Here is a 24682-nt window from a genome sequence, read left to right on the forward strand (position 1 = left end):
AGAAAATGGAAGGGCAATGCATTACCACCTGATTACATCATTCCCATGTCATGCTTTGTCAAACACTTCATTGCTCAGATGCTACTATAATTAATATCTCCAAAACATAGAATAGGCTCCACTCACATTAAACCCAAAGTTTATTGACAACTGTTTCTTTCTTTCCAATTAGCTGCATAGCTTTTTATTGCTGATCACTGAGACTTGGGAGTGATTATTATTCTTATTAAACATTCTCTATGCATAATTGCAAGAGAAAATGTACTAAGTAGTGTGGAAGAAGAAAAGAATTAATTACTCAATAATTTGACAATTCTACTGGTTGTATTGAGATAAATGTATTAAAAGACATGTATCTTTTTGTAAATAAAAAAACAACTTCTCTCTCACTTATCACTATGAACAGCTTTACACAATTATTAAAGTTATTGAAAGGGACTTCGTTTGAATCACACACATAATAGTTGCATGAAACAAAACAAAACAAAATGTATTCTTTTATAGGAATTCAAAACCAGTACTTTAATGAATTAATGTATGACCCCAGCATTAGTTCAGTTCACACCAGAAAATTTAAGGTAAACATTGTAAATAATGCGAGACATGACAGAAAAGCATCCATCTCTTCCACTATTGTTTGACCACGCATGATGATAAGAAATTCATATGGAATTGCCTTGCTCAAAAAGTCAATTCATTATGTTCTATTTCAGAATTTATTTATTTTATTGTCCATTTTGAAACTAACTAAAAATGCCCAAGGAGGTGAACACAGAAACCAGATCAAATGCCTGAGACTTTATTTACAATCACTTTATGAATGTAACCAGTAGATACCATCATACTAATACTAAAGAGAATGTACTAAGAATAAAGATACATTAGTGCTTCCATCACCACCCACATAGTCTAATCATAACGTAGAAGCAGAGGAAAACGTGCATTCCAAGCAATGAAAATGGAAATGTACTAGTCTCTATAGTCTCTAATCACTAGTCAGTGGCAACACCAATATTTTTTCCACGGGTCCCTCATGATCAGTGCTCATCACTATGTATTTGATGTACATTGACCTGTAAAATAAGAGGGATCACATAATAAAGAAACAAAAATTAGTATAAGCTCAAAGCAAGAATGAACTGAATAAGATAGCACCTTTATTTGTCGTTTAGAAAGAAAGCAACGGTTTTACCATTATCATCAGTGGAGAGAAGTAGGAGATAAAAACAAAAAGAAAGGTTGGCGTACACTTACAAACGTTAATTACAAGGATAATGTTACCAAAATTGGGTTATGCATGAACAAGGGTGGTGGGAGAATCATGTTGGAGAAGGAGAACACGTGCAGTTAGACCCCACCAGAGAAAGCTATAGAGATGTTTGCACGTGCCCTGCTTCTCCAACAAGACCAACCCACCAAGGTAATGGTAATGCATGGTAGTTCTTTTGAGAGAAGATGAGAAAAGCTCTTGCATATTTATACAGGGGAAGTGAAGTAAGTAAGTAACTCTATCTTGTGAGAGAGAGAGAGAGAGAGAGAGAGAGAAAGAGAGAGTGAAACATGGAATTTAAGAGATTGAGTCTCCAAGTGGCTATGCTTTAAAGCTGAATGGAGCTATACAAGCAATCATCAACAACTTCAAGTAAGTGAATAATAACCCCTACTACCCGGCCCCTGTAATTAGAGCAACACATTATTGGAGTAAGATTAGAATTAAAAATTGATAGTGTGATGGTAGGAATTTGAGGGGGGACCCACTGAATCTTATTCTTACCCTGATCAAGGCTTTTAGATTCACTGCACTGATCATTGCGTATGTATGTATGTTGGCCATACACTTTCTGCCGCCAAAACTTGCAACCACTACTTTCTTCATATGTTGCCTAAAACGGATAATACTACATCAATGATCTCATTAATCTCCATCAACAATATTCTCTATTTTTTAATAGAATTTTCTCCTTTTATGCATGAAATTAGTGTAAGGAGATGAGATGGTTTGAGTGGGTCATGGGTGTGGTGGTGTTTATGCACGGATTGCACTTTATTTGAGGTTGCGTGTTGGGCCAACATGAAGGTTCATATGCTACTCTCAACTACTATCGCCCAATATTATTGTGATATATATGTTCCCTACTCTGGATCCCTAACCAAAAATTCTTTTGATTACTAACACACTCACACTTTTCACTTCTCATACACAAAAACATACATTAAAAGTATAAATAAATTTGTGTGAATGATGTATAATGTATCTATCCGCCGAACCTTGTCATTTTCTCTTTTTGTTTCGTAATCAAACACTAGCACAAAAGGCCCAAAAGAAATCAGTTACAAATCTTGTCGGTGGTTTGGGCTGACGCTTAGGCCCATATATATATTTTAGATATACATGACCGGAATCTCTTTAGTGAACTTATCTTTATTGGTGTTGACAATAATAATAATTAACTTGTTGTTGACCTTCTTGTCTTCTTGAGACAGTGTTGACCCAAAGCAAGAAAACTCCTAAAAGGGAAAGAGCGTGGCAGCTTCCCGTCAGGCTGACCTAAAATTTTGTTTTGGACATCCCATTAATTTACCTTTAGCTACCAAAGTTACTGCATCAGAAGAAACTTAGAAAATGAGAATATTTGGATGAGTTATCACCATCCTATTTAGCATTAACTAGTAGAAAGTAGAAACAAAAGGATGCTTCCCCTCTGAATAGATATCATCGAAGAAATGAAACAAATTTGAAAGTTTGAAACATATACGAATGTTTCTAATTAATTTATTACTTCGATGTAGTAAAAGTTAATTTATAATGTGCAAAATTCGAAGATAAAAAAAAAATCCCTTCTTAACACCTCTCATGCAATTAGAGGGTGAGATGAAACAAATTAAAGTTTAGAAACGTTGAAAGCTTTCCCATTCCAAATTATTTCATTTCAAGGGGGAATTGCTACGAACAAGAGAAGAAAAAAGTCTGATTTAATTTCCTCCTCCTCTTTTTTTTCTTGCAGTCCTTTTTAGCATACCAAACAAGGGTTAAGTAATTAAGAGTTGAAAGGCCCACGTTAAAAGTAGGTTAAAGTTTAGCATTGGGCTCTTTCTCTACTGGTAGATGTCTCTATCTAATGTCAATTTTTAAGATCAATAAGAGACAGGGAAAAAGAAAGAAGAGATTAATCAAACGGAAAAAAGGAAAAGGAAGAAAAACGATTTAACAAGTTACCTCTATTTGACGGAATCAAATTGAAACTGGTGTATTTTATACCCTAGCTAAAACAAAGATGGCCCTGCCAATGAAAAGGACCCTGCTAGCTAACATAATTATGGAGCCATCGTGTGTGTGGTTCTTGCCGATTATGGGAAACGACCTTAACAATGTCGTTACGTGTCATTACTCAATTTATTTATGACTAAAGTATCGTTTTTGTCCTAGACGTTTGGAATAAGTCTCAAAGTCGTCTGTTTCAATTGTCCTATTTAAATCTTTCAAAATTGACTCAGTATTGTTCTACCGTTAGAGATCCATTAACAGAGTTAGGGGTGACAACACTACCCGAATCCGCGGGTACCCATCCCGCCCCTACCCGTTCAAGGCGGATAATTACCCGCCCCTGCACCGGAGAAGGTTCTTGGGCGGGGTCGGGTCAGGTCGAGTTTGTGTTGAACCCGCCCCGATATATATAATATATATTATATATATAAATTAATTAGTAAAATGATTAATAATATTGTATCATATTTAAATTTTTACTTTAATTTATATTATGTATGTAAATGATAGTTATATAATTTTTAAAATTTAATTTTATTTGTTATATTTAATAATTATCAGGGCAGGCGAGTTAAGGTTTAACATTTTACTACCCGCGGATAGGAGAGGGGTGGGTTCGATGCGGGTTTTTGTAGGGTAGAGCAGGGTCGGGTGGAGCAAAAACCTGTTCCATAGCCACCCCAAAACAGGGTTGACGGCGGGACAAAATTGAGACGATTTTGAAACGTTAGTGACTTAAATAGAATGAAAACGTTAAGGACTTAAATAGGACGAAAACGTTAGGGACAAAAACGATACATAAAAATAAATTTTAATTTAATTTTATCTTTCAATAATATTAATTTTTTTACTGCACATAGTATTCAATTATTTTTTTTATTATATCTAAATAAATTATACTTAATTACATTATTTTCATTTTAAATAAATTTATTTTTTTTATTTTAAAGAATTTTGATACATTAGAGACAAAAGGTATAATTTATATTTTATTGTATATATATTATTTTTTTCTTTTCTGCAAGTTTATATACTAGTAATTCTACAAATATTTCAAGATAACTAAAAATCTTTAATAGTAAAATTATAAAAAAATAATTTATTTAAAATAAAAGTAATATGATTAAGTGTAATTTACTTAGATGTGATTAAAAAAACTGAATATTATGTATAGTAAAAAATTGATATTATTAAAAGATAAAATTAAAATTTATTTCTATGTATTATTTTTGTCCCCAACGTTTTCGTCCTATTTAAGTCCTTAACGTTTCAAAATTGTCTCAATTTTGTCCCGCCGTCAATTCTGTTAATGGATCCCTAACGATAGAATAACATTGAGTCAGTTTTAAAACATTAGGAACTTAAATAGGACAATTGAAATATTAGAAACAACTTTAAAACTTATCCCAAATATTAGGGATAAAAACAATACTTTACTCTTTATTTATTCAAACAAGTCATGCGTCGGGTGTAATAGCACTTTTGGGCTAACTCATTTTTTATTTTTTCGTTAATTGATTCGAAAAAATGTATAAGAAATAATGTATATAATAAATAATATGAACAACAGATTAAAAAAAATTAACTCAGACTCTTAATTAATTAATTAGTTTTTTTAAATTTTTAAATTTTAAAAATAAGAATTTATGCATAATTCTATTATTCATTCATACGATTACTCCATTATTTTACGTTTGTCGCTTATCATACATTTTCCATATTCGGTCTACCACTACAACTCAGTGTTGTCACTGAAGACAGCGGTTTAAATGCAACAGAATGCCGCCGTCCCCCCTCACGCCGTTCATATACAACAAAATACTACTATTCCTTCACCCCTTGCAGATGCAACCGAACACTGCTCTCCCCCACACCCGTGCAGTTGCAGTTGTAGCCGTTGTACTTGCACCGCTCTCAGATGCAACCATAGCCACATCCCCGTCCATTTTCCTTCACGGTCCTATGCACCTTCCGTATCCTCTTTCCGTTGTTATCTTGTGATCATTGTTCACAATCACCGCTGATAGAAGTCCCAAGCTCATTATCGTGGTTGGTGTTGTAGGCGTGGTGTTGGTACCATTGTATACTGGATGTTTATTTTACTAGGTAGGTGAATGGTTATTTTTATTTCAAATTGGATGTTTAGTTTTTTGGATTGGAGTTCAAATATATACAATTAAATTATAATAGATGTTCATTTTATTAATTATGCGAATGATTAATTTTATTTTTAATTATATGTTTAGTTTTTTCGTGATGAGAAGGCAGGGTAGAAAAGAAAGAACAATGTTGATTCTTGCTGTGAGAGACAAATTAACGCCGACCAGTGTGGCCGATGAAAAATGGAGTATCACCGATGAGAGAGTTTAGGAGCATAGTGTTACGGTGGTCAACAAAACAAAAAGAAATTAAAATTTGAAATATAAAAAATAAATTTTTTAATTAAAATAATTAAAGATAATTTTTTTTAATGTTATTGGACCAAAATTATAATCCATTATTTATGTTATTCACAATTTTTATTATTTACCTAACGAAACCGATTTATTCATTAATACTCCGTATCAAATTTTAGAGAAAAGGTTAAATAGGTCCTTAACCTTTTGATTTGCAGATATTTAAATTCTTGAAGATTTATAAATACATTTAATTCCATGACCTTTTTAAAATCTAAAAATATTAATCCCTCATGTTTTTTTGGGTTTGTGAGATTTAACAAAAAAATCAAACGTGACTCCTATTGTACTAATCTTATTGATATAGATGTACACGTGAGAAAATTTTTAAAATTAAACAAATTATACTAAAAAATCAATATGTCCAAATTTTTAAAAAATAAAAAATTTAAATATATTTTTAAATTTTCAAAAATTTAAATATTCAAAAATAAAAAATTAGATATCGATTTGGCATTAAATCCAAATTTTATGATGAATTTTAATTCAGTATTCTTTAGTTTTCAAATTGCTGATCCCCATGTCACTATAACATATAGAATATTTTGGAATATACACGTACTTTTGCATCATTTTTACCGACACTAGTGTGTTTACATTTTAAGGGACCCAAAATAATTACAATTATCTAAACTAATCAGAAAACTCAGCACAGTGCCGGCTGCTATTAGTAATCCTACTTGCGCGAGAATTGTCTTTTATAAGTGTCCTTATTTTCAAGCTTGATAAGAGATCATCAGCTGAATCATAATTCATAAGGTCAACTTTTAATTTGGATATGTAAATATAAGGTAAAAAAGGACTCATCGAATCTTAATTTAATCGGATAAAAAGAAACAAAAATCGTGGGAAAATGGCCTTGTCACGTGACACAAGCAATAGCACGTGTCACCCTTCCTCTTTTCGGTCAAGTAAAAGACTCACTGAGTACTATTGGCCCCATGCGCTAGCGTATCCTTATCCCAACCCGAACCCGAACCCGAAACCGAACCCGAACCAAGTGGCCACGTCACCGCCTCAGTATTGATCGCATCGTACGGCTGAGATTAACCTTGACCCTACCAACTTGCTCGACGTTTAACTCATGGCGCTCGTTAAATAGGGGGCACCTGGGTACATGGTAGCATCCCTGATTCTGAAACCTGGTCATTGGGATCGCCGTTACGCCGGATCTGCTAAAATACGCTTGATCCACACTTATGGGCCTTCTCGACCAGTTGTGGGATGACACCGTCGCCGGCCCTCGGCCGGAGAGCGGTCTCGGCAAGCTCCGAAAGCACCACACCTTCACTTTCCGTTCAAGCTCCGGCAAGGGTACGAGCTGTACTCTGCCACGTTAATTACTTACTGCTACTACTACTTGCGCTTACCAATAACATATTAATATATATAAACTCACCGGCGATATTTGCATGCGAATTCTCGAAGGACCGCAACTACAAATCTCAAATCATGAATCATAAACTGAATTATTATTACTGTTACTTGTTATAATCTAACGGTTCATATTGTTTAAGTAACCTTGGAAACGAAGTTTAATTTCTGTGTTTTAGGTTACATATCCTCAGATCACGGAGCTCCAAGCTCGAAAGGAATTAAATGAATTCATTTCATATGATGATACAAGATCTGAAATAATCGAAATTAATTAACCAGACGAAATTCATGTTTCTTTTTTCCTTTTAATTGTTATTTTGGTTTTCGTAAGAAATTAAAATATGGTGCTAACAGCTAGGCATATTGGTTGATTGATGATCAGAATCAGAGATTGGGAGCATGAGATCGTACGGCGACGAATCGTCGGAGGAGACGATGAGAGTAACTCGTAGTATCATGATCGCGAAACCGCCGGGGTACCAGAGTGGATCACCGCCGATTTCCCCCGCGGGTTCTACTCCTCCGGTGTCTCCGTTTTCCGGTGAGGTCGTTGTTTCTCTACTTTAGTACTACTATGCATCTACTGTAACTCAAGTGTAGCGCCAGTAACTTTTGTTTTGGGTGTTTGTCGTAAACGAAACGGATGATCCAGAATTGGTGGTAGGGGCAAATTTGTCCTTTTATGGCGTGGTAGGCTATCATTCAAAATAATTCATTATAAGCAGTGTTTGGTAGGGTAGTTATGATACTCGAATGCGAAAAGGACATTTTCTCAAAAACACAATTATCTGGCCATTATAAGTCATTTACTTGTGTCCATAATTCTGGATCCAACCTAACCCAGGTGTCAACTACAACTAACTAGGGTTATTACTTCATAATTTGGTTAGTAATAAAATAATCGACAAGTCATCATTGAATACAAATAATATCCATAAGTTCATTGATTAGGTTTGTGGTTCTAGAGAATAGTTGAGTGTTCAGGACCACTTGGTCTTTGACTTAGTTGAATTTGTTTTGAGTAAATTATTGGTGTTCATCACTCTCAGAGACAGAGGATTGAAATTGATCTCATATGTGGTATCAGGGTCTAGAGAGTCGTTTCGGTTTCGAAGAAAATCGGCATCAGATGCGTACGAGAAGAGAGGCCAGAACAGATCAAGCACTTCTACTCCTTTCGATGTGTGAGAAATAATGAGTCACACTACTCACAAATGTATCTGTAGCTGATGTGGATGCTGTGTTTGGCCTTTGCTTTATCGGGCCAATTTTGTTTAGTGTATGTACGTATATTATATATGCATGAATGTATGTGTATGTGTATGTGTTTGAGTGAGCTGACCTTCAATTCTGTAAAGGTGAGGTCGCGCACCAGTTCAGATCATGCGATGCAGCTGTGTGGTTTTAGCTTCTATATATCTTTAATAATTAGGACATTAGGTCATTTAGGTGAGCTTGTAATGGTTTAGTAAGTTGTAGGAAACTCTTTGTATGTAATTAGTATGTGTGTATAGAGCAATTCTGCGTTTGTTTGTCATTGCTCATTTCTCCCTGTAAGTTTTCGTTCCCTCAATAACAAGCATGCATCCCACGAATTTGTAATTTGTTTTACATCTGAGTTTCATCATCATCTGTCCTCCATCGGTAGGTTTTAGATATGAGCTGCGTGCTGAGGCTTCAGATTGAAATTCTTCATAATTTACTAATGCTATAAGGTAGTTTAACAGAACTAGTGAATGTCCTGAAACAATTGTGGGCATTAATGATAATAATTAAATCATATTGTAATTTAAGAGCCAACTAACATATATATATTTTATGGGAAAAGGGGGGCATAATATATATATATATATATATATACACTCTTGACTGCAGTCTGGAGTCTAAGAAAACATATTGAAGAATCCACTTTGTGGCGTGTTGAATGAGGAACATTGGTTGATTAATGCACTGAGTTCATTGGTGGTTATATTAATGCACTAAGTCACTGTAAATACAATTTCAGTAATGCATTAAGCTAAAAAAATACGAATTTGAGTTAACGATAGTGTGAATGGGCGCTTTGTTTTATTTTTGATATAGATAATACTATTTTTTTAGATTGTTGACGGTAGGATTGTTAATTTCTGAGTTCCGTTAGAAAACTAATTAGAAATTTAGCTAACTAATTGAAAAATAAATTTATTACAAAAAAAATGTAACACTATTATTTTAATTTCTCACATTTTAAAATAAAGAATAAAAAAATTAGTTTGAGTTTATTTATATTATAATTGACTTTTTATAAATTTTTTAATCTTAATATAAATCAAAATTAGACATTTCTTCTGTAATTTTAAAAAACACTAAAAAATTATGATGGGTATATCGCTCATTTATTCCATACAGAAAAAAAATTAGGGGTGAATGGGAAACACTCACCTACTCACCTTGCATTGTCTCCCTTAATGGCCACTTCTTTTTTTGGTCTGGCTTGATGGCTACTTCGACATTGCACGCCTCACACTTCAATCCATGTTCCGCTGTCACTTTTGGTTTTTGGACGATGTTGTCCTTTTTATTTGTTTTTTTTTTTGACACATACTACAAATAAAATTAAAAATAAATTATAAAAATATTTGTTTTAAAATGTGACTTATTTATTTTAGCCATATTTTAAATAAAAATAACATTTTTATAACGATTGATATGAGTTTCGACTTATGAAGCAATTCGACTGCGATTCACCGAAATTTGAGAAAGATCGACGGATCAGATCTTTATTTTTAGTTATAGAAAAACAACACTTTCGACTACAATAAGAATAATAGTTAAGGTCGAAGACTTAATGATAAGAAATGAGTGAAAACCATAAAAATCACTGTGATTAAATACCTTCATAATGAAAAACGTGGAGATTGAAGAGCAAGACAAGACAAGACGTGGGAGTATCCACCATGAATATTTTTTAGTGTCAAGGTAAGGTCGTGACATAAGAAAAAAGAGGAATTAAGGTCGTGGTCAAAATTTTTCAGTAGTAGATAGGGATATACATGGTCCGCCCTGGCCCAGAAACCCGATCCAGTTCCGAACACTTTAGGGATTAATTTAGTGTGATTTTAACGGTTCTATGGTCGATAAGGGTCTCAAAAATAGATCCGGTCATTATTTCGGGTCGGTTTCGGTTCATAGCTCGAGTCGCCCGAACTCGATTCGGTGACTCGGTCATCATACACAATTAATATTTTGTGTTATTAGTGATGGCTTATGACTATTCTTATGTGAAATTTAAATATTGTAAATCTTAATATTTTGTGTTATTAGTCATTATGGTAACGTTTGTTTTGAGGTACTGAGATAGAGATTAGGAGACTGAGACTCAGTATCATGTTTGTTAGTTCAAAAAATGGTACTAAAATTTCAGTATTTCAGTACTTCTAAAAAATGGAGACACAGAGACTAAAATTTTTAAAGATGAAAACTGTAACTTTAATAACATTTTATATCTAAAATACATTTATTTTTGTCTCTCACTTTGTACCAAACAGAATACTGAGATTTATTTCAATCTCTGTCTCTTAATCTCTGTCTCTCAGTCTCAGTCTTTCCGTCCATGTCTCTCCACCAAACGCTACCTATAAGATTATAAGTTAATATTTTATGTTTAAAATACATAAGACTTTAGACTAATGCATAATATTGTGTTATTTGTATTGATTTAAATATTTGATGTTATTAGACAATATTAGTATTGATTATGGTTATGCTTTAATTTTAGAGAATGGTTGGTTCTTGTTATTTTTTTTAAGTGAATTTTATTATGTGGATTGTGAAATAATGGTTGGAGATTATGTGATTTTTACATGCTAAAGACACGATTTTTATTCGATTTTCACCCGATCCGAAGATGCTAGGTTTCATCGGGTTTGGGTCTAAAAATTAAGTCCGGTCTATATTTCGGTCTGAATCTAAGTTAAACTAAATCCGGTGTGGCCCGGCTCATATACACCCTTAGTAGCAGGTCTTGAGAATTATAAATAGAAGAAGTTTAGAAGAGAAAAAGGAATTTTAATAAAAAAAATACTAGATCATGAGACAAACTCTACAAAAATTCTCATTTTCAGCAACAAAACAGAAAATCATGGAGTGAAAGTGCATGTGAGATTGTGAGTGTTAGGAGCCTATTTTATTTTCTTATTTTTTATTTTTCTTTCTTTTAATTTCTTTGTTTTACATATGTTAGTTTGTTGTTAATTTCCATTTCACTTTTATATTTTCAATTATTTAAAGTTTTTTCATTTATTTTACACATTTTTATATTATTTGTTGCAACTTGGCACTAATAGTTTGACGCAGTCAATTTCGACACAAATATTAAATAATTCTTGAGTTAAATTCATTTTTTTTAGAAGAGTTATATCTACTCTCCAAACTGATATTTTAATACAAACTCGATTCGACATCTTGATCAAAGTATTAAAAATTGAGTAAAACAATAATATATTAAAATTTATCTCTATAATTTATCATCTAAAAATAAAAAAAAATTTATATAAAGATAATTATAAAATCTTTATTCGTCCTCCCTTTAAATTTATTGCTATTGACCTATGTTTTTATTTATCTATCTTGGGTCGTGTGTTCTACTATGTTTCAATCCAACTAATTGGCTTTGATCTTAATGGATCGCTTACTTTCAGATCATAGGCCCCACCCACCTTTCTTCTGCTGAATGCTGATCTTTTAATCTTTTTATTTGAGTGTAGTTCCCGCACAGTCGCACAGAAGAAAATGGCTTCCAGCTTTCCCTCCTCTTCTTCCATCTCATTCTATCTTTAATAAGCCCTTTCTGTATGGCATACCGGAAATAGTTCTGTTCATTAGCTACTTATTCGCTTCTCATTCTATCTTATTCTTAGGTCCTTCTGTGGTAAATGAAAATCAACAGGGCTAATTCAAGAAAATGTACGCTTATCTTGTTCCACCACTCATATTTTGGAAAATGCTTATTTTCTTCATTTACTTCAAAGACCTTGTGGATTTTACCATTACATCTCTATTTATTTGCACAGTCAATCAAAACTGCTAAACATCATAATGATTTTTCTCATTGAGTGAAGATATAGTAGTATCTTAAAATTATTGTCAGATATCCTCCTAAATATTAAATAAACTAAAAAGTAAGCTCAACAAATCTTGTTATAACTTTAAAATCTGTTAATTCTTCCAGCAATTTAACGGTTAAATGTTCAAATGATCACTAAGAGAATAAATAATTTCTTAGTTTTCATTTCCGGTTGACGATGATAAAAGGAGAAACGTGGTGATGATGATGACGATGATGATAATTAAATATGCAATTAGCTACTACACAAAATACTGGCATTGTTTAAGAAAGTAAGATCATTTTTACACAATTCAATTCAACTAAACGATACAGAATTACAGATTGCATAGGAAAACACCTCCTTTTTTTTTCTTTTTTTATAACTAAATAACTGAGATATGGTTGTTGCTATGAATCAGAACAAGGCATTCTATTCATATGAAGACTGCAAATGTTCATACGATTCAGTGCCATAGCCAGCCTCGTACTACCAAAAACAATATTCTTGAGCAGTCATTCAGACAAATGGCATAGAAATCTTTACATTTGAAAACATGAAATATCTTTGATGCTCACACATTACACAAGCTACAAGCAACTGGTGGAAAAAGCAAAAATGTCTGCTGCTGCTGCTGCCACAGAAGAATGCCTACCCTGGGTACTCTAGTTTACAATAATAATACTCTCAGCCATTACATCATTCACAGTCTTCAACTCATGCCAAGCTCCTACTCGAAAGTTTCATCTCCGTACAAGTTGAGATAGCTGCATTCCTATTTGAACTGAACGTCTTTAATTCCACAACTGACTATACCTTGCCAAGTTTAGGAGGCTGCCAAAAAAGTTAGGTTAGAAACTAATATTCACAAGTCACAACCATTCAAAACATTGCTAGGTTATTAATATACCTTTTTAAGAGTGACCTTTGATGAGGATCCTTTATCCACCGGTTTCAATATCTCAAAGGAACAAACAAGAGATTCATCAACGCTCAACAATGCACCAGCATTGTCAAACTCGCCACCATAATTTGGAGCAGAGAATATGGTAACTAATCGCCGTTTAGCGAAAAATTCATATCCATCCTCCACAACCTGCAAGAAAAGAAAACAAGAATAAATACGGAAGGAGGGCAGAGCAGGAAGAGCAAGGAAGTAGGAGGTTTACCTGATGACCTCTGCAAACGAGATCAAGATCATTTTTGTCCAAAAACTCGGTGACTGCATTAGGACCAAAAGTGCAGGAAATGCCTCGGTCGCTGTCTGCCCAACCGTCGAGGCTGGGATCGGGATCGGACCAGAGCAGATCGCAGAGTAGACCGCTATCTGGAATCTCAGTAGGCCTTGAAATCTCCCTTATCTGATCCAAAGTTTGCAATTCAGGAGAGAGTCCTCCATGCATACAGAGAATTTTTCCATCAATGAGTGCAGCTACCGGCAAACAGTTAAAGCAATCTGTAAATATCTTCCAGAGCCTAACATTGAACCTCCTTTTACACTCATCGTAGAAACCGTATATCCGGTTGATTTTGGCGTCTTCATGGTTTCCTCTGAGCAGGTGAACCTTGTCAGGATATCTTATCTTGTAGGCCAAAAGCAGGCATATGGTCTCCAAGCTCTGCTTGCCTCTGTCTACATAATCCCCCAAGAAGAGGTAGTTGGCGGTGGGAGGATAACCGCCGTATTCGAAAAGCCTCAGCAAGTCTTGGTACTGGCCGTGTATGTCACCTGCAACGTTTGAAGGGGTAAACATTTTGCAAAGAGAGGAAAAGAAAGTTAGTTGATGTAACTAACTAACCGCCGATGCGGATGGGAGCCTGGAGGTCGAGGAGGATGGGCTGAGAGAGGAAGATTTGTCTGGCGTTGACGCAAAGCTGACGGATCTCAGACTCCGAGAGCTGAACTTGCTTGCCTCCCTTGCCTTCAAGCAGCCTCCTAATGACGTCATCGAGAACCCCCTTCTCCATCATTCCCTCTATTGTCATCATCATCCAAAACAACCCGATGGCCCCCTTTCTTTCTCTGTTAAATGAAGGAAGGAAGGCAAATAAAGAAAGAGAGAGTTGTCAACAAGATAGCTTTACTAATTCTGTTTATTTCGCCCAAAATCAACCATTCCTTCATCTATGTAAAATTCGCTACCAACTGCCAAGTAGGCTCCTTTATTCCGCTCAAAGTTGAAACCTTCAAAGGTTGACACCATTTGGCGCGTATGAATTCAAACCCACGTGTCTTCCCGTACTCCCTTCTCGAGTTTGGTCAATCCCGGAATCATTGCTCCCCTGTCCTTTTTTTTTTTCCTTTTTCTTTTTAATACTATATATCAAACAAGCAACGTTGTCGTTTCAACTGAATCTTCAGATTATTCTTAACATGACTTGATAAAAAATTCTCACTTTTATTGTATTCGTGAAATTAAATTTATTTCTTTGAAAATTTAGTATCCTTTTAATTTTAGTTATAATTTGTTTTTTTATAGTAATTTTCGCTTAAAATATAAAATATTATATTATTAAAAAAGGTGAGTATTTGATATTCACATGTCCAAAAAAAAAAAGATATAAAAATACTATACTATTGTTTTCATATAGTAGATCTTCTCATTTTATTGATATTATGAACATTGAAAATAGATAAGCTAAAGAAAGCTTGGTATGCAATCAAAAAGGGGGAGAAAGTGAGCAGAGAAAGAGAATAAAGATTTGTGAATGTAAAGTTCAAAGTGTATATTATTGATTGTGTGTTTTGTACAGCATTATTTCTTTATTTATAACAGATGATAGTAATCTGTTATAGCTAACTCATTTATAAGTTCAGTTATTAACTTATTATAACTGTTTATAACTAACTTTCAATCAATTACTCTTACATCTTCTCACAAACTTAGGAAAGTTTTGTTGCCAATCTGAGTTTGCTTCTAAATTTTTGAAAGAGAACTTGTGAAAGGGGTTTAGTCAAAATATCTGCAACCTATTTTAAACCTGGGATATGTGTGACTGCAACCAATCCCTGAAACTCGATCTCTAACAAAATACAGGTTCAGCTCAAAGTGCTTGATTCTCTCATATAGAATTGGATTATAGGCTCGAAGCCCTACAATTGATCTAAAAAGGGTTGGATTGTCAAAAAGAGAATCTGTTATGGCAGACAGTTTCAGATTGCTAATCATAGGTGTACTAGCTGGCTTAGGGTCCTGCATGACTGATTAATGTTTTAATCATCATCTTTAAAATATATTTAGTTCTTCAAACTCAAACATAAAAATAAATAAATAGCAGTAAAATGTACATCACACGTGATTTTTTATTAGTTTCACAGTAAATCAGTGATATATCAATTGTACCATTCGGCACTTTACAATTACATCCTACTAAATGTCTGAATGAATGAAAGCATTTTAAATAATACGTATATTTTCTTGAGGCATACATAATTTTAGATTAGTCCAACACATATAGTTCCAGGTAAAAATAGAATAAGATAAAATAGAAATAGCAACCATTTTTTGTTCTGAGTGTCGATTAAGCAACAGTATGAGGTCTGAAGTTTTTAAGTTGAATAATGGAGTAAACATCATCGTGATGATGATCATCATTGTATTCCCCAAAAGAAAGTGCCTTTTGGAGGACCCTTTCAATGGTTTGTTCGCGGTTCAGTGTTGCCTTTGGGAGACTATTCGCCTTTTTAAGAGCTTTCTCTGCCACTTTTATAGCTCCACTATCATAACCATTCGTATTCGTCTTGCTTGGTTTTTCTTCGCACTCGTAACCGTATGCTCCCATTTCCATCGCACTCACCATGTTCCCCTTTTCTGAAGCCGCTGTCACTTTTTCTTTGTACCTTAAGTAAACTGTGATCTGGGCTAAGCCCAATAGCAGCCCAACAAAATTTGGTATCTGTATTATCCATGTATTAGGCCCAAAAGAGGAAAATGACCAAAAATTTTGAATACGTAAAAGAAATTAGCTTACTCCAATATAGAAATCTCTGACGAGGAGAGAGTAGAGTGCCCACGCGCCAGCATTTAGAAACATGAAAAGTGAGAGCAGAAACGGCATGTATTCCACGCTTTTTGTCTTGATCACCGTTTTCTGTTACACAGTTATATTGCTGCAATTGTTAGTTTTGGATAGCACTCTTAGAATTAACGGAGTAAATAGTTAAATTTGTCCATGAAAAATTATTTGTTTTTTAAATTATTTTTTAATTTTTTTGTTAAATTTGTTATTTAAAAATTTTAATTTAATAATATTAGTTTTTTTTGTCATTTTTTTTATTAATAGAGTCAAAATTTATTAACGTGACATATTAAATAATATTATAATATATATTAAAGAGTCTTAATTAACGGTTAATATAATAGGTTAATGACATTAAATTAAATCAAAATTTAATTGAGAAAGGATTTTGAAACATTTAAATTTCTTAATTTAAAGTTGATTTGATTTAATTTCATAAACTTATCATATTAATTGCTAATTAAATATACGTTATAGTATCACTTAATATATCATATTAATAAATTTTGACGTTGTTAATAACAAAAATATAATTAACTTAAAATTTTTAAAAAATGAATTTAATTAAAAAAATTTGTAAAAGACTAATTTGACAATTTACTCAAAAGTTAATAATAGCTGAAATGGAACTCATACCAAGGCTAATAGCGGGGAAGCATACATGACTACAGTTAAACCAGAACATAACATTCCTAGAACTGTTAGTTGGATGGTTCCATCGAGACCCAAAACAGTTACTGAAATTACTGCCGCCAGAAAACCCACGTCCACTACACCCACATATTGCGCCGTTTTTACCTGTAATTGATTATTAGTAATTACTTCAACTATATATCACATACACAATGTTAATAAGTTGTAACTAATTTCGACCTTGGTATGTTGAGGCGAATATAGGAGGAAGAGAAGTATGTAGACGCAATGAAAGAGGGCACCGGCACCATTGACCGCTGCCACAAGAAAACCACCGGGCTTTAGACCTCCATAGAAACTCCATAAACTTGTACACAGGAACGTTGCTATATATGGAGCTACTTTGTAATTTTCTGTAGATTTTTTCTTCACCACTTCACGAAACGTTGTTCTTTTGATTGTGAAAACATGTCAAAGTCAACAATAGAAAATGGTTAATAAGATTTATTAATATAATATTCATAAATTAAAATGACTTCAATAAATATTAAATAATATGATTATAACATTAATTACGATCTTAATAAAAATTAGGGTATATATACTAGTACAACTCTAGTAAATAATATATTCATACGATTTCTATGTAGGATGGCATAATATCCATACATGGGAGAGGCAAAAACCAGAAGGGATAACACAGTTCCTGCATGCAAAGAAATTAAAAAGTTTGGATTAAAAAAACAGTAAATATATTTGATGAAGAGCTTAGTGATCAAATAATAAATGGAAAAAAAAGTTGAAGATTTGTATAGACTTGCCAATAATTCCAACAGCAAAGATTAAGGTGGTCATGAAGAAATTAAAGAAGAGATAAAAAGTTAAGATAAAAAGTTATGTATGTGTTAATCCTATTTGATGGTATGGTACGGTGCAAAAACTTTGAAGGCTCCAGCATATTTATATCCATCGGATATTGGAAGCAACTTGGTAATTTATTTTTAATTTAGTGAAAGGACAAGCAACTTTTGGATAAATCTGATTATAAACACTTTATAATCTGTCTTCACTTAAATCACCGACCTGATATTTTTTTTTTCTTTTTTCGTTGAATATATATATATATATATATCGACTGTGATTTTACGTATATAACAGGGACATGTTGCATGCTAGCTAATATAACTAGTTGCAAAGGATCTATTTCATATTTTCATTGGCTCGCTTGAGCTTTCTTTCCCAAAAATCATAACGAATTTTCTTAAATATCAATTTTGTGGTGTGTTTCTTAATTGAATAACCGTACTTCTTGGCAACCAGAGAGTTAAAAGGTATATTATATTATTGGAAACATTTCAAGTGCACCGGAGAGTACCGGTGCACCAATTGTTTTAACCGTTAATCTGAATTAATATATATTATATATATTTATTATAATTCAGATCAACGGTTAAAATAACTGGTGCACCGGTACTCCTGGTGCACTTGAAATGCTTCCCATATTATTACACCATATATTACTTGTGCTTTATTAGTTTTATCTTATCCGTCATTTTTAATTTTAAATAAATTAGAACAAAAGCGTAGTGACAATTACAATTTCGCAATATAAATATTCCGATAAAATTTATTTATGTTACTGTTAGCAACTATAATTTATAGTTGGCACGAGTTTAATATTAGCTGGTCCGCCGCCAATGAAATGTTTATGTATCTTAAAGGAGAGATGTGACAAGGTACAGTATAACAAAATAAAAAAAATATAATAAATAAAAAATATTAGACAGCACGATTTTTGTTATATAAATTGGCTTTTGTCCTTAAGAAAATATAAGCTTATAATAACTTAATTTCATCCAACTATTATTATGATTTTTAGAAAAAAGAAATATTATAATTTTTAGGAGTGTAATATTCCTCATAAAGTGACCTTGGAATGATGCACGGGGAAAGAAAAAGTGGAAAAGAAAATATCATGGTGTAAAGTGCAAGGATGACTATATTTTGGTATGTATTTATTGTTCTAAGGGAAATATTGATTAAATAGTTCTAACTTTATATATTAGAGTTTTGGCGATTGATTAGGTCCAAAAGGTAGGATAATCAGGGATATTTTTGTTAACTACTTATTTAATTTAATAAAAGTACTGTGTTACAAGATTGAATGAACGTGTGGTGCTGAGTTGGTAAGTTCAATGTTCAATTGAATTTGAATTCTAAGGAAAAAGGTACAATGCAGAATAGTGGAGCGGGTAGGGGAGATCATGTATTTGATAATCCAATAATTAATTAGTTAAAAGAAACCAAAAAATAAAAAGGGAGTATGCATCTTTCTAGTGTGATTATATATATGAAGCACGATAATTTGTGTGTGTAAGAGGTGACATTTTTAAAATACTATATGATGATCTTAAAGCAGTGATCCCGGTGAAGTTGTCAATGTTCACAAAGATATGGTCCACCCGTATATGAGTATATCTAGCTAGGGCGTGTATTCATATTATTCGATGTTATTGATATTTCATATTTGCCTTTCTTAAAGTTTGGTATACATATGTAGATGTCAGTAATTCTGTATTTGTATCAGCAAGGAAATCGATTTAAGTCTTAAGATTATAAATTAGGTCCACTTTCTGCTTTCTGCCAACTGCGTAGTGTTCCAATTTCTTTCGTGTGTCAGTTTCTTCAATTTTAATATATCTCTTGCATTGTTGCTGATGTGCCATGGTGGGGTGCATGGAAGAAGAGTCTTGCATATAAGTTATAATTTGACAGCTCAAATGTAGGATATGTTTTGGTAAGAAGAAAAAATAGATTTTATCACCAAATCGTCCTCATCTGATTTTTGGGCTCCCATTTAAATTGTGTTTGGAGATATAAATACAGAAAAGACAGAAAAAATTCGAGATAAAGAAAAAAAAATGGTCTCTCTATCTTATTTGTGTTGTGATAAGGATTGTTGTGATAAGGATGAATGATGTGGATGACCATTTTCTATGAGACTTAGTTTACCAAGGGTGATTGTATTTAATCTAGTTTGAAAAAGTAAAGCCTTGCACATGTATAAATAGGGGCATAGGCTGAAACTTTTATACACACAAGCAATAAGAATTCTCTCTCTCTTTATATTGTCTATATACAAAATTCTTCCTCTCTTTCTTTCTTTCATACATTAATACATATATGTAAATATATAAGTATCATATCTTTTATATTGAGATAGTAATTGTGGTTAATATTGTTATCTAATCATATTTCTTTACTTTATGTTGGTTACTTCTTCCTTATTTATTTATTTATTTAGTTATTTTATAACACGTTATCAGCACGAAGCTCTAATGAAATTTTAGGAAGACTCCAGGTAACAAATTTTCATTATGTTGAAGCTCTCTCATCTTAAATTTAATGCTCTTGATATATTTCGAAATAATTATTTATCATGGATATAGATGTTAAAATCTATCTTGATTTAATGGATCTTGGAGATACCATTAAGGTTGAAAATAATGCATCCCAGAAGGATAAAGCCAAAGCTATGATTTTTCTTCGTCGTCATGTTGACGTATGATTGAAAAATGAATATCCCACATTAAAAGATCCTGCAGATCTGTGGAAAAGACCTTGAAGAAATGTACAATCATCAAAAGACGGTTATACCTCCTCAAACCCGATATGTTAGAGAAAATTTTCTCGACCTTCCATATCTTGATTGTGCTCCTGCAGCAGCAGTATTGAGAAAAAGAATTTAAAAATGTTCTGAGTTAATTTCTTGCTTTCTTGTTGTTGAACGCAACAATTAGTTGCTCTTAAAAAATCATGAAGCGCGCCCAGTTGGCGCCGCCCCATTTCCTGAAGCAAATGCGGCAAATTATAACCCCAGAAGAGGTAAATGATAAGATTTTGATAACAAGAAAAATTATGGAAGGAAAAGAAATTATGCTCACAAGAAAAGATCTCACCAGAAGTGGGATAAAGAAAGAAATAATGGGTAAAGTAAATCAATTGAGGATAAATGTTTCCGTTGTGGTGGAAAGGGCCATTGGTCACGTACCTGTCGTACCCCAAGGCACCTAGTTGATCTTTATCAAACATCCTTGAAAAGGGATGACAAAGAAAAGGAAACAAATTTTGTTTCAAATGATGAAAATTCCATCACTCATTATGATGTATCTAATTTCTTTAAGGATTCTGAAGGAGATATTGGCTATTTGATCAATGATGGAATAATTTGATATATGTATGTGTTTGTTAAGTATTCATGTGAATAATTTTACTGTGCATGTACTTTTACTCATTTTATTATTATTTGTTTTTGAAGAAAAATGGTAAGGATATATTCTGAAGATATCTGCCTTGCGGATAGTGCAAGTTCGCACACTATTCTTAAAAGTGATATATATTTTACCCATCTTGTGCCAAAAGAAGAATATGTTAATACTATTATTGGCTCAGGCAATGTGATAGAAGGCTCCGGAAGAGCTATAATTTTGTTTTTTGGAGGAACAAAATTTATAATAAATAATGCACTATTATCTACCAAGTCTCTGAGGAACTTGTTGAGTTTCAAAGATATTCGCTGAAATGGATATCATGTTGAGACAATGAATGAGGGAAATCATGAGTATTTATGTATCACAACTCATGATTCAAATAAGAAAGTTATATTAGAAAAGTTACCTTCACTTTCATCTGGATTGTATTATACCAAGATTAGTGCAATTGAATCACATGCCATTGTAAACCAGAAGTTTACTAGCCCAAATGAATTTGTAACTTGGCATAATAGATTGGGTGATCCGAGAACAACCATGATGAGGAGAATTATTGAAAACTCTCATGGACATTCACTAAAGAACCAGAAGATTCTTATAACTAGTGAATTTTGTTGTGCTGCATGTTCTCAGGGAAAGCTAATTTTAAAGCCATCACCAGTAAAGATTGGATTTGAGTCCCCTGAATTCCTAGAAAGGATTCAAGGTGATATATGTGGACCTATTCATCCACCATGTGGATCTTTTAGATATTTTATGGTCATAATAGACGCATCTTCGAGATGGTCACATGTGTGCTTATTATCTTCTCGCAACCTGGCGTTTGCGAGATTACTGGCTCAAATTATTCGATTTAAAGCACAATTTTCAGAAAATTCAATCAAAACAATTCGTCTTGATAATGCTGGTGAATTTACTTCCTAAGCATTTGATGCTTATTGTATGGCTAATGGAATAAGTGTTGAACATCCAATAGCTTATGTTCACACACAAAATGGGTTAGCAGAATCACTTATTAAACGCCTCCAATTGATTGCTAGACCTTTACTTATGAGAACAAATCTCCCAACCTTGGTTTGGGGGCATGCTATTTTACATGCCGCAGCACTTATTCGTTTGAGGCCAACGAGTTATCATCAATTCTCTCCTATGCAATTAGCTTTTGGCCAGCAGCCAAATGTTTCCCATTTAAAAATATTTGGGTGTGCAATATATGTTCCCATTGCACCACCTAATCGCACCAAAATGGGACCCCAAAGAAAATTGGGGATATATGTTGGATATGATTCTCCCTCTATAGTGAGGTATCTTGAAATACAAACTGAAGATGTATTTAAAACCCGGTTTACGGATTGTCATTTTGATGAATCAAAATTTCCAACATTAGGGGGAGAGAATAAGTTTCCTGAAAAGGAACTTAATTGGAATGCATCATCATTGATGCATTTAGATCCTCGATCAGGGCAATGTGAACTAGAAGTTTAAAAGATTATACATTTGCAAAGAATAGCAAATGAATTGCCTGATGCATTTTCCGATACAAAGAGGATAACCAAATCTTATATACCAGCGGAAAATGCCTCAATTCGAATTGACGTCCCAGTAGGACAAGTAGCCACTGAAGCAAATTCACGCCAGAAGCGTGGCAGGGCGGAAAATGCCCCAATTCGAATTGATGTCCCAGTAGGACAAATAGCCACGGAAGCAAATACACGCCAGAAGCGTGGCAGGCCTGTCGGTTCCAAAGATAAAAATCCTCGAAAGAGAAAAGAGGTAAATATTCCTGTTGAAAAAGACATAGTAAAGACACCTGTAGTTGTCTAAAATTCTGATATAACGCCAGAAGACGTTCAGGTACCTGAAAATTGTGAAAATGACGAGATCTCGATAAATTATGTCTTTACAGGAGAGAAATGGGACCGAAATAAGACAATTGTCAATGAAATATTTGCATATAATGTGGCATTAAATATCATGCATGAAAGTAAGGATCTTGAGCCAAGATGAGTTGAAGAATGTCGACAAAGAAATGATTGGCCAAAATGGGAAGCAGCCATGAAGGCTGAATTAGACTCACTTGCAAAACGTGAAGTCTTTGGACCTGTAGTCCGTACACCAGAAGATGTAAAACCTGTTGGATACAAATGGGTATTTGTGAGAAAACGAAATGAGAAAAATGAAGTTGTGTGCTATAAAGCCCGACTTGTGGCACAAGGTTTTTCGCAAAGGCCCGGTATAGATTATGAAGAAACGTATTTCCCTGTAGTGGATGCGATAACATTGCGTTATTTGGTCAGTTTATGTGCATATCATAAACTGCATATGCATTTAATGGATGTGATAACAGCCTATTTATACGGCTCATTAGATCGGGATATCTATATGAAAGTCCCTGAAGGACTAAAGATATCTAAACCATACAATGAATATTCGCAAGGATTATACTCAGTCAAATTGCAAAGATCTTTATATGGTCTAAAGCAATCTGGACGAATGTGGTATAATCGTTTTACTGAGTATCTGGCCAAAAACGGATTCAAGAATGATGATATCTGCCCCTGTGTTTTCATAAAGAAAACTGCATCTGGATTTATTATTATTGCTGTGTACGTTGATGATTTAAATATCATTGGTACTCCTGAAGAGATTCCAACAATTATAAAAACTCTAAAAGAAGAGTTTGAGATGAAAGATCTTGGAAAGACTAAATTTTGTCTCGGCCTGCAGATCGAGCATATAAAAAGTGGGATCTTTATTTATCAAACAACATACACAGAAAAGATCTTGAAGAGATTTTATATGGATAAGTCACATTCCTTGAGTACCCCAATGATCGTAAGATCTTTGGATGTGGAGAAGGATCAATTCCGTTCTAAGGAAGAAAATGAAGATATCCTTGGTCCTGAAGTACCATATCTTAGTGCCATTGGAGCGCTAATGTATCTTGCTAATAATACGCGACCTGACATATCATTCGCGGTGAATTTACTAGCAAGATATAGTTCCTCTCCAACCAGAAGACATTGGAGTGGAATCAAACAAATTTTTCGATATCTCCATGGAACGGTTGATATGGGATTGTTTTATCCCTATGGATCCAAGTCATAATTAGTTGGCTATGCAGATGCCGGATACCTGTCTGATCCACATAAAGGGAGATCTCAAACAGGATACATGTTCACATATGGTGGTACAGCTATATCATGGAGGTCCACGAAACAGACAATTGCTGCAACATCCTCTAATCATGCTGAAATATTGGCGATTCATGAAGCTAGTCGCGAGTGTTTTTGGCTGAGGAGTTTGATTCAATATATTATGTCATCATGTGGACTGATTGATCAGAAGATAGCTCCAACTGTCCTGTTTGAAGATAATACAGCATGTATTGCTCAACTTAAAGGCGGATATATCAAAGGTGATAGAACAAAGCATATTTCTCCCAAATTCTTCTTCACTCATGATCTTCAAAATTAAGGGACAATTGATATCCAACAGATCCGCTCAAGTGACAATCTGGCAGATTTATTCACAAAGTCACTCCCAAAATCCTCCTTTGAAAGATTGGTACATGAG

At 33.6% G+C, this 24682-nt stretch overlaps 3 protein-coding genes across 4 annotated transcripts; 1 reads left to right on the forward strand and 2 right to left on the reverse strand.

Moving 5' to 3' along the window:
* The first annotated feature begins 6835 nt into the window (after positions 1 to 6835).
* Positions 6836 to 8709, forward strand: LOC130935410 (dormancy-associated protein homolog 3-like). Of its 2 annotated transcripts, none has more exons than XM_057865146.1 (3): positions 6836 to 7035; positions 7481 to 7644; positions 8186 to 8709. In XM_057865146.1, the coding sequence occupies exons 1-3, from the start codon at positions 6921 to 6923 to the stop codon at positions 8291 to 8293; spliced, it is 387 nt and encodes a 128-aa protein (XP_057721129.1). In that variant the 5' UTR covers positions 6836 to 6920; the 3' UTR covers positions 8294 to 8709. The 2 variants fall into 2 exon arrangements, with proteins under 2 accessions (XP_057721129.1, XP_057721130.1); XM_057865147.1 differs by having other exon boundaries at positions 7481 to 7639.
* A 3733-nt stretch (positions 8710 to 12442) lies between these two features.
* Positions 12443 to 14325, reverse strand: LOC130935504 (serine/threonine-protein phosphatase PP1). Its single transcript, XM_057865271.1, has 4 exons — positions 13982 to 14325; positions 13352 to 13911; positions 13093 to 13278; positions 12443 to 13016 (listed from the first exon to the last, which is right to left on the reverse strand). Exons 1-4 carry the CDS (start codon positions 14172 to 14174, stop codon positions 12993 to 12995), a joined length of 963 nt encoding a protein of 320 aa, XP_057721254.1. The 5' UTR covers positions 14175 to 14325; the 3' UTR covers positions 12443 to 12992.
* A 1236-nt stretch (positions 14326 to 15561) lies between these two features.
* On the reverse strand, positions 15562 to 17749 carry LOC130936607 (bidirectional sugar transporter SWEET16-like). The gene is made up of 6 exons (XM_057866700.1): positions 17657 to 17749; positions 17505 to 17541; positions 17076 to 17286; positions 16839 to 17000; positions 16155 to 16274; positions 15562 to 16079 (listed from the first exon to the last, which is right to left on the reverse strand). The coding sequence occupies exons 1-6, from the start codon at positions 17688 to 17690 to the stop codon at positions 15705 to 15707; spliced, it is 939 nt and encodes a 312-aa protein (XP_057722683.1). The 5' UTR covers positions 17691 to 17749; the 3' UTR covers positions 15562 to 15704.
* Positions 17750 to 24682: the final 6933 nt, after the last annotated feature.

This window comes from Arachis stenosperma, chromosome 6 (assembly GCF_014773155.1).
Source record: "Arachis stenosperma cultivar V10309 chromosome 6, arast.V10309.gnm1.PFL2, whole genome shotgun sequence".
Lineage (NCBI taxonomy): Eukaryota > Viridiplantae > Streptophyta > Magnoliopsida > Fabales > Fabaceae > Arachis > Arachis stenosperma.

Bases quoted from the DNA above. Each gene is read 5' to 3' on its own strand.
- LOC130935504 (XM_057865271.1), bottom strand. From the start codon at position 14,174: ATGATGATGACAATAGAGGGAATGATGGAGAAGGGGGTTCTCGATGAC. The intron at 13,912-13,981 runs GTTAGTTAGTTA...CAAACGTTGCAG, and splicing joins GGCTCCCATCCGCATCGGCG to GTGACATACACGGCCAGTAC. The intron at 13,017-13,092 runs GTATATTAATAA...CTTTTTTGGCAG, and splicing joins CAAAGGTCACTCTTAAAAAG to CCTCCTAAACTTGGCAAGGT.
- LOC130936607 (XM_057866700.1), bottom strand. From the start codon at position 17,690: ATGACCACCTTAATCTTTGCTGTTGGAATTATTG. The intron at 17,542-17,656 runs GCAAGTCTATAC...CTTTGCATGCAG, and splicing joins CTTTGCTGTTGGAATTATTG to GAACTGTGTTATCCCTTCTG. The intron at 16,080-16,154 runs GTAAGCTAATTT...TGGATAATACAG, and splicing joins TCAGAGATTTCTATATTGGA to ATACCAAATTTTGTTGGGCT.
- LOC130935410 (XM_057865146.1), top strand. From the start codon at position 6,921: ATGGGCCTTCTCGACCAGTTGTGGGATGACACCGTCGCCGGCCCTCGG. The intron at 7,036-7,480 runs GTACGAGCTGTA...ATTGATGATCAG, and splicing joins CCGTTCAAGCTCCGGCAAGG to AATCAGAGATTGGGAGCATG. The intron at 7,645-8,185 runs GTCGTTGTTTCT...ATGTGGTATCAG, and splicing joins TGTCTCCGTTTTCCGGTGAG to GGTCTAGAGAGTCGTTTCGG.